The sequence below is a fragment of the Acomys russatus genome, chromosome 2, assembly GCF_903995435.1.
Source record: "Acomys russatus chromosome 2, mAcoRus1.1, whole genome shotgun sequence".
NCBI classification, from domain to species: Eukaryota; Metazoa; Chordata; class Mammalia; order Rodentia; family Muridae; genus Acomys; species Acomys russatus.
This window is the reverse complement of record NC_067138.1, coordinates 87,620,019-87,635,941: the sequence shown is the minus strand read 5'-3', so window position 1 is coordinate 87,635,941 and position 15,923 is coordinate 87,620,019. Positions and strand designations below refer to the sequence as shown.

Below are 15,923 nucleotides of genomic sequence, written 5' to 3'. Positions count from 1 at the left end.
TGGTGTGGCCTTTTGTTTTGAGCACCTACATGTGGCCTTACCCTCTCAGATTAAAGCAGGGGGACAAACTGTTGATCCGGACATCTGGGATCATGTAGCCAGGAGAGATTGCTTAAAGCTGGGACAGGTGTTTTGCCTGCTTCTGGCCTGATGGCTCTGCTTACTGGGGAAGACCACTCTCTTCCCTCTGGGTAACTGCCCATCATGATGTGATACACAGCACAGATTTTCCTTTGTTGAAGAAGCTTCCACTGACCAGTGAAGAAAAGTATTCTGGGTACTCTAGCTCTGCCCTTCTCCCCAGGTGGTCACTTGAATTTCCTGGCTACTGAGACTTTATAAGTTTGAATGATTTCTCTTGGACTCAGTGCCACCAAGGTGAACTGGTTTGTCTCACATTATGCTCTGTTCACCCACAATGCAACAAAGTCCCTCAGGATTTGGTTATTCTGGAAAAATGGGAAAACAGTCCTGATGTCCAGGCAGCCAGTCTGTCTAACTTTTAGCTGCCAAAAAATTATTTTGAAACTAATAATGTCCCTTAAGATAAGTCTAAATAAGCTTTTCTATTAAAGCATTTGGCTGTGAATTAACTGTAAATGAATTTGTTCTTCCATGTAGAAAATATCCAAGAGCGTTACGGAACCCTAGCAGGCCAGCTCCACATGATCGAGCTGGAGAAAGGGCAGAGCGGGTTGGGTCTGAGTCTTGCTGGGAACAAAGATCGAACCAGAATGAGCGTGTTTATAGTGGGGATTGATCCCACTGGAGCCGCAGGGAGAGACGGCCGACTGCAGATCGCCGATGAGCTTCTAGAGGTAGGTGCTGCTAGATGGTTCTGAATTTGCTATTGCTACATCAGATAGCAGAAACCTGAGTTTCCGGAAAGTTACCCAGACATTGTATAGTGACTAAGAAAAGCATCTGTTCCCCAACAGAATTGAGGCGCAGCAAATTTGGCTCCACACCAAATCTCTACAACATAGTTTGTGTCCCGTTAGCTCATGTAAAGGCAGTGACTCTGTAGCACCAGAAACAGTTTTTCCTCCAAGATAACAATAAAAATCACACTTCAAAAATATTTTTGTGTGTGATTTATTTTTATTAGGAGCTTTTAAAATGCCAAATGACCAAGCATTCCCCAGTAATGATGCTGACCCACTGGACATTTTGGAGGTCAAATCCATAATGAAATAAGTATTGGGGGTGAGATGAGATGAGGTCAAGGCTAACGCAAGCAGTGTCTCAGCCTGCCAATCAAAATAGGTCTGCAGACCATACTTTATAGTGTTCAGACTTTGTTTGCTTTCCCTTGCCTCCTGAAGTGGATCAGCATGACTTCACTGCCTTTGTGGTCCTCAACGTATTGCAGCATCTTGGTTGTCTAGTCTAGCTCTGGTCTCAGTGGCTCGAGAACTGGACCTTGGGATGGCAGCTTCATTTCTGTAGAGTGCTGTGCTACTTACAGATGGTCTGCTGCCATGCACTGAGCCTCAGGGAATGACTCAGTACCCTGTTTCCCAGAGTATGCTTCTTAAGACCAAAGCTTACCAGGTAGCCTCTGCAAGCCACAGAGCCCTTGTCAGTCAGGAAGCCGACTATCTTCTCTCTTTATGTGATCAAAATGATGTTTCTACAAACTGTCCAGGGTTATCAGAACTCACGTGTGTCATCTTAATGTTATCTTTAATCATGAGATATTCTATATTGAACATCCAAATTTTGACTTGTGTTCTGGAGAGGAAAACTGTATATAGCATGATAAAGAGAGAAATTCACTTCTTATTAGCTAGACAAGATGATTAAAAACTAAAGAAATGAAGAATTTTAGTTTCAACTAATGATCCTTATTCCTCATAGATCAATGGCCAAAAATTGTATGGCAGAAGTCATCAGAATGCTTCATCAATTATTAAATGTGCTCCATCTAAAGTGAAAATCATTTTTATCAGGTGAGCACTTTCTCTGTTTGATTTACTAGATACATTTTGCCTCTGAATTACTCTCAATGAAAAGAAAACATTTGTATATAGGTCCATTCTGGGATCTGTAAGTTTGGGGTTAGAGAATTTTTTCCTAATAATCTGTATGACTCTTCAAGTTAAGAGATGGGACTAGTATCGCAATATGATGGACTCATGCATTTCTCTTTTAGAAATGAAGATGCAGTGAGCCAGATGGCTGTGTGTCCTGGGAATGCAGCAGACCCTCTATCTTCTATCTCAGACAGTCCTCAAAACAAGGAGGTAGCTGTAATAGTTTCATTTATTGAGGAAGGTTTCATTGATGTCCCTCATTAGTTTCGTTAACCATTATAGAACATTACAGAGATCAAAGATAAGCTATAATCTTACCATTCAAATTCTTACCACCAGACAGCACTTATATGAATAAGCACACCACTTTTGCCAAGGCTACCTGAAGAGCCTGCATATACAGTCGTGACAGGAAAATAGTGATTGGTTCTGCTCTGGAGAGAGACTGTATGGAAAAGGTACATGTGAAGGATATGGTGCAAAGTTAGGGACAAATGTCTGCTGCCAGGATACAGGGGAAAGGAAGAACACATGCTGCAGCATCCTCCTAAACCAGAAAACTACAAACAATGTGAAGGAATGGTGTGGGGAAACTAATGCCAAGTGACAAGAAGGAGTCATGGAGAAAGAAGGTGTGCTGAGCTCTTGGGAACCACTGTAGAAACTAACAATGTGTGGGAGTCCCAGCGAGCTTACTGCCAGGAGAGAAACAAACCGTAAGAGGCAAGAAGGAAACCCGGTTCAGCACACCTTAGTTAGCTAGGCTGGTTCAAACTTCTGGAATCTGAATTGAACCAGTTTATTTTAGACACATTTAAGTATAGTACAATTTTGGAAAAGTTTCCTAGTAACAGTTACCTCAATCCCATGTATATAATAAAGCTTAAGGCATGACCACATCAAAAACTCTTTGGCAAAGTACATGCCACTTCTACCATGAAGAGTTCTGTACCCTAAAGACCCAGGATCTGGTGTGGTCTCTGCCCAAGATAGTGTGCAGGTCATCAGGCTACAAAGCCTATGTGACACCTCTAAGGGTGGGTTCTATTGACTGAGAAGCAGTGCTCAAGATAAAGGTCCAGGGAGGAAGAATTTGAGGTAAACATAACAGTCTGAGGGATTCAGGTACAGATAATACAGATTAGCAGCCAGTTAACGACATCCACTCCCGTCTTTCTGGGCATAAAGCAAGTATACACTTCCTTCGAAGAGACAAGTGCACATGCCTAACATTCCCGGTTTCCCTAGTGCCTGACTGTGAACAGGAAGACCTTGTGCCCTCTGCATAAATAAAGGATAGTTATACTTTCAAAATCTTACTATCAGGCATTTCAGGGCAGGGCAGGGCAGTTCGAGCAACTGCAGAAACTGAGACGGTTGAGGAGAAATACAGTGAGGACTCATACGTAATACAACAAGAGAAGAAGGAAAGGCCACATCAGAGGCATGAGAGCCAATCTAATAGCATCCATGCCCCTACACATGTACTTATTGAGAAAAAGAATCATAAAACTTTTTGTTGTCCTTTTTTTTGAGACAAGCTTTCTCTGTGTGGCCTTGGCTGTCCTGGACTCACTTTGTAGACCAGGCTGGCCTTGAACTCACAGAGATCCACCTGCCTCTGCCTCCCCGAGTGCTAGGATTACAGGCATACACCACCCGATCTGGTTGCAAAATTTTTATCCAACAGACATTTCTAGAATAGTTTGATGATTTGGGTAAGGAATGGTGACTAAAATAGAAGGAAGTGCAAGGCTTTCTTCTGTATATCTTATTTGACTAACTGTGAGCTACAAAAGAGGAGCTGGTGATTTCTCAGCTGTCACACTGGCTGCTTTAGGCTGCCTGACGGTGAGTAGTGTACAGCAGGCTTGTAGACTGCTTGTGCGTTTCCTGGGCTGAGGCTTTTCCTGCTTTTGTCCTTGAGCAGGCCTGGTAAGGAAGCCTGCTGAAGTGCACATTCAGCTATGTGGTGTGGAGTTTAGATGCAGGTTGCCATGGAGTGAATCAAACGTGTTGGCCCTGCAGGCTGAAACACTGGCTTACAGTGAACTTCAGCAGAGAGGAAAGCAAAGGGTGGATCATGCACTGTGAAAATGAAGAAGGGAGATGAAAAGGAAAACTCACAAGGTGGAAGAGAAACAGTAGGCTCCTGAAAAGCAGTGAAGGAGAGCATAGTGGGCCCCACAGTCTGAGCTGCTGCAGAGAGGGCCAGGAAAGGAGTAGAGAGGCTCTTGGATCTGCGAGAAGGTGGTGGCCAGAAGGCAAATGACAGCAAAGAGAGAAAGGCAAGACCTAAAGTTTAACGAAGATTTATGTTTTGGTGGCAGTTTTGTTTGAATTTTGAAATGTTTAGATTTGTGTCTAAGAACAATAAAAGAAGGTATCAATGACAGAAGAGCTTAAAAATTAAAGGAGCCATGGGGTTATCAGTGGCAGAAGGTGAGGGTGGAATTCATTCTCCAGGCAATAAATGTTTGAGCAGAGGGCTTATTAACATATAAGAGAGGTTAAGAAATCATAATCTGCTTCAAGCTGTTTTTTCATTGTACCTAAGTTTGGGTAAGTTATAGATGGAAAACTTGTATTTTCATAGTGCACCAACTTTGCCCCTTAAATACTATAATTTATTAACTTCTAGGGAAAGCATTTAATAACTTCTGAATACTAATCATAACTTGCGGGGAAAGGATGATGTTGTGCATGGTGCTTTTTCTGTGAGCGTAGGATGCTGCTAGAGTTCAGGGACAAGTAAATCCAGCCACCACAGTACGCTACACTCCAAACAGAACTGCTGTCCAACTCTGCCCCCAGCATTTTAATATAAAACATACACAACTACCATCAGTTATTAAAATGCAAATAATATGAAATAATGCTATTTAAGTGGCTTTTATGTTTAAACAAACAAAATTAGCTAACAGTTACCTTTTGGATGTTTTTCTTTGTCAGGTAGAACCAAGTGTTACTACTCCTGGTTTAGCAGTGGACCTCGGCTCCCTCACAAGTGTGTATCATCTGGAACTTCCCAAGGTACATCTGCTTTGACTGGGTGCTAAGTGATTGAGTACCCTCACACAGTGATCCTGTTCGCTGGCTCCTTGAAGTATGGTCTCTAGTGAGTGGAATCTGCACCATCTAGGGTCTTGCTAGAAATGCAGGTGCTCAGGGTTTCCTGTGAGTGAGGGGCTCTAGGAGTGGGCTGGAAGCCTGTTTTCATAAGCCAGCATGGTTGCACTGTACAGTAAGGCCTAGGACTGCTGAGCTGATCGGTCCTTTACTGTGGTACAGCTTTTCATAGTTTTAGTGTCATTTGAAGATGGGATATGTGCAGTCTCTCCTTGATTCATTCCCCGAGATGCTGCTCAGGAGATACTAAAATGAAGAAGCAAGTGAAAATGGCTGCTGTTTTTTAAACCAAAATAACTACAGGTTCAGCAGGCAGACTGCTTCTCGGTGAGGTGTTTTCCTGGCAAAGGTCTGACTTTGAGGTTCCCATGTTGCTTACTGAAGTGGGTTGCTGAAAAGAAACACCTGGTTTTGTTTCACTGATAACAGCTCATACTGAGAAGCAAGCAGACATGGGGGATGTGAACAAACGAGGACGGGCTCAGGTGCAGGAGGTAAAGAAAATGGTGTAAGGCAGACGGGTGAAAATACTGTAAACATGGTTGGAGTGGCCCATCTCCTGCAGCCGTGAGGCACTGAGGCCTGATCCTCTGAGCCTGGGTCACTCCGTCTGGGTAGGGATGGAGCTTCATCAGAAATGAGCTTTATTGCTTTTGTTTCCTTCTCTGCAGTTTGAAGATAATAGTTGTATTTTTGTCTTAGTCAGTCATGAAGATTAAATGAATTACTTACATAATATAATAGCACAGTTCCTAGGACACAGCCATACTACTGGAAAAATACCATGACTGAATCGAAATGTTTTGGTTCTTTCTGTAAAGAAACAGACCTGTACAAAGATGGGCTACTTCAGTCTTTTTAATAGACGGTCTTTTTGACGGTTTTTTAGAATGTCCTATGTGCACACAACATAACAAAACATTTCTCCCAACTTTTCTAAGAGACTCCTGCCACTTCCCCCTCCTGTCCTACCTTCCTGTGCTGTCCTCCCTCCCCTAACTTGTACTGCCCATAGACTCCTGGATGTGAGACAATCCAATGGAGCATAGTTGACCTACCAGAGACAACACCCTTAAGCCATCAGATGTGATGAGCCACCACCACCACTACCACCAATAGAGGAGTGCTTGGTATTGGACAGGTAGCCATAGCTGCTGTGCAAGTATAAAAAGGAAGTTTTTATTATGAACTATTTTCTTTTAGACAAAAGGAACAGAACAGAAGTAATTAAAAGCTTTTTCTGCCTGCCAAAAGCATCCATACATTTTAATTAAGTTGAGAATCCCTCCTGTTGCCCTGTCGGAGTGATTATGTCCTCTGTGTTCCTGTCCAGATTTCAATGCTTAGTTTGTGTTAAACTTGTAAATACCAAAGCCACTATTTAATAATGCAATTATCTACCGATAGCTTAATTACAGTTAATTAGGAAGCATTTAAATGCATGCTGAAATTTTGGTATGAATGATTTTTCAGCTTATGTTTATCTGTAGTAAAGTTGAAAATATGGTAAATGTCTTGCATGCCCTTTTTTAGCAATTCCAATAGATGTGCTCATGCTTAGTGTATGCTAGACTAAACAAGTGCCAAAGAATGCTAGAAATGAGCATGGTAGATGGCTGAGGCACACAACACTATAGTAGCCGAGAGAGCAAACTGAAAGGCCGACCACCTGGCACAGAGCCCTGGGCTTTTTCCTTGCTAGTTATGATACTATTAGCTAGGGCAGATTCCTGAATCAGCACATGGCTTCTTTTTATTAATTTCCCCCACAAAAGCAACTGAAAGAAAAATGGGTTTATTTTGGCTCACAGTTCAAGAGGACAGTCTGTCGTCTGACAGGTGAATCCTGGAGCAGAAGTTTGAGAAAACTGCAGAAGGCCACATTGCATCTGTACTCAGGAAACAAAGAGAAATGACTGTTGGTGCTCAGTTTAGTTTCTAATTTTCATTTTGTCTAGGAGACCAGCCTGTGGACTGGGGCGACCTACTGCCACCTCTATTAACCCAAAACATACAATCTCTAAAAAGTATGCATAGTGGCTAACCTCATCCAGCTAGTGTCTATCTCCAAGGTCAAATTTACAATCAATATTAATATTAGGAATATGGGGTATTGCTGTCATGAATCTGACCATGTTGTTTTTGAGAGGATTGTAGCATTTTGGTATTTGGGTTTGAAAAGCTGGAGAAATTTCTGGGGAAATATGTCCTCAAGGTGATTATGCAGAGGCTGAGGTCCAGAAGTGGCAAAGGCTGTGTCGGAAGCTGGCAGCCAAACTTAGTGATGTCTAATAGTCACCCATAGGTCACTGATCTTCTTTTTTTTCATGGCCTAAAAACTAGAGGATTGAAGTGCTCATGAATATATCAGCTGAAGGTTGGCATTGGGAGAGCCAGGAGAAACCAATGGTGAAGGCGTTGCCTTAGCTTCAGTGGAGATCCCCAGGATTAAAGGGGTCATGGAGAGTGGCTGACCTTGTCACCATTAGACAGAGTCCGGAGACCCTGAAGAGATCCCAGGATAGGCTCCTGTTGAAGTCGTAACAGATATCCTTGGACTGAAGGGTTATGGAGAGGAGGTGAAACTTGGCACCAGGAGATGCCACTGCTCACCACACAGCCTTAGTTGTAGTGGTAATCCCAGGATATTGGAAATACCTGGACGAGGAGGTGACTACCAAGGTCAGTAGGAGGGGTGGAATGGAGTGTAGCTGAGCTGAGGAGATTAACTGCTTGTGCTATGGATGGCAGTGAGCTAGAGAGGTAGGGTGCTTGTAGTCCAGATCATGAGTGAGGCCAAGATGTTTGCCACTGAGCTGTTTACACAGTTGAAGTTTGGTTTTACTTTGGTTTAATTGTTACTGTGGCTTGGGTCCTCCCTCTTGGAATAACAAAGTATGAAAGTTGGTTTTGGCTTTACAGTATCTCACAGTTAAAAGACTTTAGATATTTAAAGAGACCTTGGGGTTTGTTTTTGAACTTTTTAGTGATTCTTTGCGAGTTTTACATCATGCACCCCAAGTGAAATAATACAGATTCCATGATGAGATGTTTCCTATGCTTTGTTTTGTTTCCTTTTTTCTTTTTTTTTTTTTAATTTTATTTTATTAATTTATTTGTATTACATCTCAACGGTTATCCCATCTCTTGTATCCTCCCATTCCTCCCTCCCTCCATCCCTCCCTTCCTCCTTCCCTCCCATTTTCCCCTTACTCCCCTCCCCTATGACTGTGACTGAGGGGGACATCCTCCCCCTGTCTACGCTCATAGGGTATCAAGTCTCTTCTTGGTAGCCTGCTATCCTTCCTCTGAGTGCCACCAGGCCTCCCCATCCAGAGGATATGGTCAAATATGGGGCACCAGAGTCCTTGTGAAAGTCAGACCCCACTCTCCACTCAACTGTGGAGAATGTCTTGTCCATTGTTTGCTTTTTTTCATCTATAAACTTTTAATTTTTTTCCTCTTTTTTTTAATTAATTTATTCTTGTTACATCTCAATGGTTATCCCATCCCTTGTATCCTCCCATTCTTCCCTCCCCCTCCCATTTTCCCATTATTCCCCTCCCCTATGACTGTTCCTGAGGGGGATTACCTCCCCCTGTATATACTCATAGGGTATCAAGTCTCTTCTTGGTAACCTGCTGTCCTTCCTCTGAGTGCCACCAGGTCTCCCCCTCCAGGGGACATGGTCAAATGTGAAGCACCAGAGTACGTGAGAAAGTCATATCCCCCTCTCCACTCAACTGTGGAGAATGTTCTGCCCATTGCTAGATCTGGGTAGGGGTTTAAAGTTTACCGCCTGAAGGACTTGTTTGAAAAAAATTTCAAAACTCTGAAGAAAGAGATTGAAGATGACCTGAGAAGATGGAATGATCTTACTTGCTCATGGATCGGGAGAATTAACATAGTAAAAATGGCCATCCTACCAAAAGCAATCTACAGATTCAATGCAATCCCTATCAAAATACCTATACAATTTTTTAAAGACATTGAAAGTTCAATTCTGAACTTCATATGGAAAAACAAAAAACCCAGAATAGCTAAAGCAATCTTGTACAATAAAAGGTGCTCCGGAGGAATCTCCATACCTGATCTCAAACTGTACTATAAAGCAATAGTAATTAAAAGAGCATGGTATTGACTGGCACAGCAATAGGCTAGTTGATCAGTGGAATTGAATCGAAGACCCAGATATGAATCCACACACATATGGTCACTTGATTTTTGACAAAGAAGCCAAATCCATTCAATGGAAAAAGGATAGCATCTTCAAAAAATGGTGCTGGTCTAACTGGAGGTCTATGTGTAAAAAAAAAAAATGCAACTGGACCCATATTTGTCACCTTGCACAAAACTCAAATCCAAGTGGATTAAAGACATCAACATAAAACCAGAGACACTAAGTCACTTAAAAGAAAAAGTGGGGAAGAGTCTGGAACATATTGGCACAGGAGACAACTTCCTGAACAGAACACCAACGGCCCAGGCCTTAATGTCAACCATTAATAAATGGGACCTCATGAGGCTGAGAAGCTTCTGTAAGGCAGGAGACACTGTCAAGAGAACAAAACGACAGCCTACAGACTGGGAAAAGATCTTCACCAACCCTACATCTGACAAAGGTCTAATATCCAAACTATATAAAGAACTCAAGAAATTAAACCCCACCAAACCAAATAACCCAATTGAGAAATGGGGTTTGGAACTAAACAGAATTCTCAACAGAGGAATATCAAATGGCCGAGAAACACTTAAAGAAATGCTCAACCTCCTTAGTCATCAGGGAAATGCAAATCAAAACAACTCTGAGATTCCATCTTACACCCATCAGAATGGCTAAGATCAAACATTCAAGCCACATTACATGCTGGCGAGGATGTGGGGAGAGAGGAACACTCCTTCATTGCTGGTGGGAATGCAAACTAGTACAGCCACTTTGGAAATCTATCTGGTGCTATCTCAGAAAACTGGGAATAGGGCTTCCTCAAGACCCAGCTATTCCACTCCTTGGAATATACCCAGAAGATGCTCCAGCACACAACAAGAAAATTTGCTCAATCATCCATAAACTTTTAATTGGAGATTTCTTTATTTCTCCCATAGAGAAAGGCAGTGTTTGATTCCCTCCCAAACCATAATAAAACATTTGCAGAGCACATCTCTGATCTTTCATTGTTTATGTTTTTATATAATTTTTTAAAAATTTATTCACTTTACATCCAGATTGTAGCCCCTTACTTTTCTTCTTCCAGTCTGACCCTCCGTCCCTCTTTCCCCTAACCCCCCTACCCTGGTCCTCAGAAAGAGAGAGAGCCCTGCTCACCTGCCATCTCACCCCAGCTTACCAAGTCTCAACAGAACTGCCTGCATTCTCTTCCTCTTGGACTGGCAAGGCCATCTGCCAAGGGGACGTGATTAATGAGCAGACAACAGAGTCCATGTCAGAGACAGTCCCTGCTCTCCTATTAGGGGACCAACATGAGACAGAGTTGCCTATGGACTGCATCTCAGCCGGGGGTCTAGGTTCTCTCCATGCATGGTCCTTGGTTGGTGCATGAGTCTCGGCAGGCCCCTCTGGGCCCAGATTTGTTGGCTCTATTGGTCTTCTTGTGGAGCTCCTGCCCTCTCTGGGTACTTCTATCTCCCAACTCTTCCATAAGACTCCCTGCACTCTGCTTAAAGTTTGGCTGTGTGTCTCAGCATCTGATTCAATCTGCTGCTGGGTAAAGTCGTTTTTGTTTGTGGGCTTTTTATTTTCTTGTGGTGGGTAGGTTGCAAGGGAAATGATTGAAACCTTACATTTTTTAAGTTTAGAAAATTTTAAAGATTCTGGGGCTTTTAAAGTTATAACATGTTTAATATTGTGACATTACATGAGATCTTGATAATATACAAGAAAAGCAATGCCATGGTTTAATAATGGTATATCTGTATGTCAAGCTAATAAGTACTCAGTTGTGCTGTTGGATTCTCTCAAATTGACATAAATTGGAATCACCTTTGAAAAGGGAACTTCAATTGAAGCATCTCCACCATCAGACTGGCCTGTGGGCATGCCTTTGGTGCATTTTCTTGATTAATAATTGATGAGGGAAAGTCCAGCCCACTATTCCTAACAGGTAGCCCTTGCTTGATAAGAAAGGAAGCTGAGCAAACAATGAAAAGCAAGATGTTAAGCACTGTTCTTCTGTGGTCTTTGCTTAGTTCCTGGTGCCTACCTTGAGCTCTTGCACTGCTTTCCCTTGAATATGGACCATTGCCTGAAAGTGTAGGATAAAATAAACCCTTCCCTCCCCAAGCTGCTTTTGGTTGGTATTTATCACAGCATCAGAAAAGTTGACTAAAATACTCTCCAAAATAAAGATAAAAGTAATACTCACTGCATTGTTATAGTGATAAATACACATATGCACACATATACACATGTAAAACTAATGCAACTGTACCTAGTATACATATGCATTCACACACACACACACACACACACACACACACACACACACACACACACGTATGTGCTAAGTGTTAGGCATTATTTTAGTTAATAGCAAAGAGTAAAGGACATTTCTTTGCTGACACTGCTGTTCTCTCTTGCTGCCTGAGGACACCTTGTTGAGTTATTCCATTCATGTTTGCATTACCTTCATCCCTTCCTCAGAGTCTTTTAAAACTTTGTCAAACAGGTCAGTCAGAGTTCTTTTGCTTAGTATGCAGTAGTGAGGTCCACGGTGACCAGCTCTGTCCACAGAAAGCCTTTTGACACTGGAAAAGTCTCAGAAAAGTCACTAAGTTTGTCCCCTGCTTCTTCTGAAACTGGGGCTGCTTGAGTCATTTATCACTAGTGGAAGAGATCTGGGGCAGGATTCCTTCATCCTGTAATATATGCCTTGTCTTGCCCTTCACGCTTCTGCAGATTTCACCATGTATGTCTATTATATGAACTTCCCTTTCTGACATTGTCTATATCTGTTGAAAACCTAAGACCTGGGAGAAATTCAATGCATTGTCCACGAAAGCTTCCATTTACAATGCAGATTTATGCTGAAGTGAAATATCAGGGAAGTAAAATGCATTCTTTTATCAACTGCGAAAGGAAGTAGAAAGAATAGTTAAAAAATATTTTAAAAGAAGATAATCAAAGAGTCAAATAATCATTATTTTCAGGATTTTAACTATGAACATTTGGTCACTACGTTCATTGGGCTCACATTCCTTGTCTATAAGGTAGAAATTACACTCTTATTGGAGAAACTATTCTCAGAATTAACTAAAATCACTTATATAAAGCACTTGTTACCATGCAAGCTCCTATAATGTTTTCATAAATGTTGTAACCCTGTGAGGTTCTGGATGGCCTGTAGAGTGTGTCCTTGGAAGTGTCCTTTTTGGAGGCCTTTACTAAAATATGGTAAATGACACACCCTGCTAAGCTTGTGCATGCCTTGCTCTGTGACAGTGGCATAGGACTGAAATGGAGTGAGGCAAAAAAAGCAAGAGCCTTCTACCACTGATGGCTCACTTCAAGTCCTTAGTCCCTTAATCTAACAGGTTTTTCAAATTTTGTTTGTTTGGAGAAAGAATTTAATAGTAATAGAATCGTAATGAAACATCGGCATCTCTGTGCACTCTTCTCTGCTGCTGTCTTCCTACCTTAGCCCACCTCCTTGACGTGTTCCTGCATGTTCCACTGTGCCATCCCCCATTCAGAACTTGAGGTGTCAGTGGGAGAATAAAAGCAGGCCCTTTCTAGTTCTGTTGTAGACACACCATTGACTGTTCTGTTACGGTTTCCTTTTCAAACTACTTTTTTAAAGGGGGAATATAAATATAGGATAAAGTTATTATGTATGCAGTCTACAAGCTCAGTGGCTTTCTGTGATGATAATTCAATTAATTAAAAAACTTTTATCAGGAATGTATTTTTAGTACCTTTTACCCTAGAAAAGTAACTAAAAATTGCAGCAAGCAACAGATTCTGTTTTTTCCAACAATCCACTTCACCTTCATACAACCTTACATAGTAGACACCCTCAAGTAAAGTTACAAGTTTTCTTCTGACTTTGAGACAATTTAACTTTCTGATAGTAACAGTAGTTTGTTCACTTGTAATTGTCTCCCTTGTAATTTTTGTTGGCAGCTCTTGCTGTGTTACTTTTTGACTCCTCCAGAACCATACCACATGGTGTCATTTTAAACGAGCTCAGGATATTGTCTCATGTCCTCTCCTGCTGAAGGACTTCATAGACTGTGCCAAAAGTGAGGGGGAAGGCTAACAGCTAGGCAGGAAAATGCACACTCACATTGTACTTTCCTTTTGTTTGTGTCACCCTGCTTCTCTGATACCATTTGTCTATAGTATGTGCACTTATTTTCATAGTGTCCTCTGTGGATTTAGAACATAAAATACATATGGATATTTGACTTACTGTTCCTTTGGAATTCCTATTGAAAAAACCAAAAACCACAAGCAAAAAAAAAAAAAAAATAGCAAATAGGAGAAAATTAACTCCATCAGGCTTAATAAAAGAAGAGGTTTGGACTCACGTTAGTCTTCAAGCATGAATTGATTCCAAGCCTCACGAGTGTCATCAAGAGCCAGGTCTTGTTGCACAATCGTGCACAGTGTCTATCTATTGATTCCAAAGATCTTCATCATAACCACAGAATAGCTGCCAGCTGCCAGTCATAAGTAGGGCCCGCGTCACCTCTTTGACATGTGATAGGGGAGAAGTAAGAGTACCTTTTCTCTGAATGTCACAAGCTCCATCCTAACTACCAATCCAGGCCACGTGCATATTCATTCCAGCCAGGGACTCTGTCTATGGGACTCAGCTATAGAATTGACTGAAGGTACTCAATTCGCACCTTTAAAGCTACTTACCTTTCTTTACATAACAAATTACCACATACCCCAATAAACATAAAACAGACATTTATTGTACCCCAGTTCCTGTGGATAGGGAATTTGGAACAGATCTTCTGGATGATCGGGCTTGGAGCCTCCTGTGATTTTCTTTTAATGTTGAAAAATATTGATCCATGCCGTGTTTGCTCTATAGTCATGACCAATTTTGGGGCATGGTTTAGGCATAGAGGCTTGCATGTGCATTCTGCAGCAAAGGACTAGTTTATAAAGAAATGACTGAGGTTTTTGTCCCAGAAGGGACACAGCCTGCAGCAGGAACTGCTCCTGTCATTACGAAGAGGTTTGATAACTTTTGTAGCCCTTGGGTTGGCGGTGTGTTGGGTCATCCATGCTGCATATCTTTACATCAAATCAGCTTCACATTTCCTGACTGGTCTTCATTTGCTTCTGTAGGATCAAGGAGGTTTGGGCATCGCCATCAGTGAGGAAGACACGCTCAATGGAGTCGTTGTCAAGAGTCTAACTGAGCACGGGGGAGCAGCCAAGGTGACACCCTAAGGTTCTTGTCACTGAGAAGTGGTGGAAGAGGGAAATTACTTGAAATGGGCACTCAGATCTTCCATATTTCACCTTAGGATGGAAGGCTCAAGGCTGGAGATCATATTTTGGCTGTAGATGATGAAGTTGTTGCTGGATGTCCTGTTGAAAAGGTATTTTTTGCAATAAATGCAGTGGATCTTCCAACCCATCCTTTAGCCTGGCGCAAGTGGGGCATAGTAATTAACTCTGGGCATATTATTGTTTTCAAAATAGCTTTTCCCCAAGTCTATTTTTGTTTTCTGTTTTCTAGTAGAAGTGATGTTATGGCTCTGCCTGATAAATTATTCAGTCTTTACTGTTATTTTTGATAAATGTTGCTTCTATTTCTTTTGAAAAACCTGCAACTCCTGAACAGTAATTCACTCCATGTTGAGATAAGGGCATATTTCCTTATGAATGTTTGCTCTGAGGTAGCTCTTATGTATATTTCTGTTGAATAGATTGAATATGCAGCCAACATATATCTGGCATCTGTTGGTATTGATTACTCCTTTGAATCTGGAGTCTCAGTAATGCCGTTTGAATATAATTGTCAGGGAAAAACTTTGTTTTCCTTGGGATATGATGTGTTCCCTGTTCCCTTCTAGGGTATAATCCATATCTACATTGGCCAGCAAGAAGCTTAAAGCTACTTTTTAAAAAATCTTTCACTTTTAACGACTATATAGTTTAAATTCTTTAACCTACAGATCTGATTTTACATTACATTTGACTTGACTTTACTATAGCTGAATTTGGTGCCCCGCTTTTAACATGTGCTCATCAGTGTGTTCCTGTCTCATAAGAAAGGCTTGTGGAAGCTGCATCAGATCCCTTGCAGAGCCAGAAAAATAGGCAAAATTCTCTCTGTCATCTAGTGTTGTAGGAATCCAGGAAAATGGACAAGAGTGATTAGAAGTGTAGTAAGTTGAAAGCCACTCCCTCATTATACTGACATAAAGGAGAATCCTGACAGAGCGAGCCTCGAAGGAGAGTAGAGGTTAGCCATAGCCATGATTTCACTGGCCAGCTGAAGGGCTAGAGAAGCCCTTGGCCTCTCCAGGAACCGCAGGAAAATCGTTTCTCTTTTTTCTTGATAGCAAATGAGTTAGAACCCAGCAGCATTGGCTCTGGGGAGTTAGCTCTCCCAGTGAAGTGCCTAAGAATCTAAATCTGTGGGGCTGGAGTTGGGGTTAAGTGGTAAAGAGTGGTTCTAGCTGACACAAGTTCTGTTCCTAGCATCCATGTCAGGCAGCTCACAATCGTCTGTAACTCCAGCTCCAAGGGATCTAGCACCCTCTTCTGGACTCCAC

At 41.8% G+C, this 15,923-nt stretch overlaps 1 protein-coding gene across 2 annotated transcripts in view; it reads left to right on the top strand.

Moving 5' to 3' along the window:
• Positions 1-15,923, top strand: part of Mpdz (multiple PDZ domain crumbs cell polarity complex component) — a 130,615-nt gene that overhangs the window by 97,634 nt on the left and 17,058 nt on the right. For both annotated transcript variants that reach the window (XM_051163716.1, XM_051163709.1), the window contains 6 exons: positions 622-818; positions 1,861-1,952; positions 2,156-2,246; positions 4,989-5,069; positions 14,485-14,577; positions 14,667-14,741. In XM_051163716.1, coding sequence (XP_051019673.1) covers positions 622-818; positions 1,861-1,952; positions 2,156-2,246; positions 4,989-5,069; positions 14,485-14,577; positions 14,667-14,741 — 629 coding nt within the window. The remainder of the gene's footprint in view (positions 1-621; positions 819-1,860; positions 1,953-2,155; positions 2,247-4,988; positions 5,070-14,484; positions 14,578-14,666; positions 14,742-15,923) is intronic.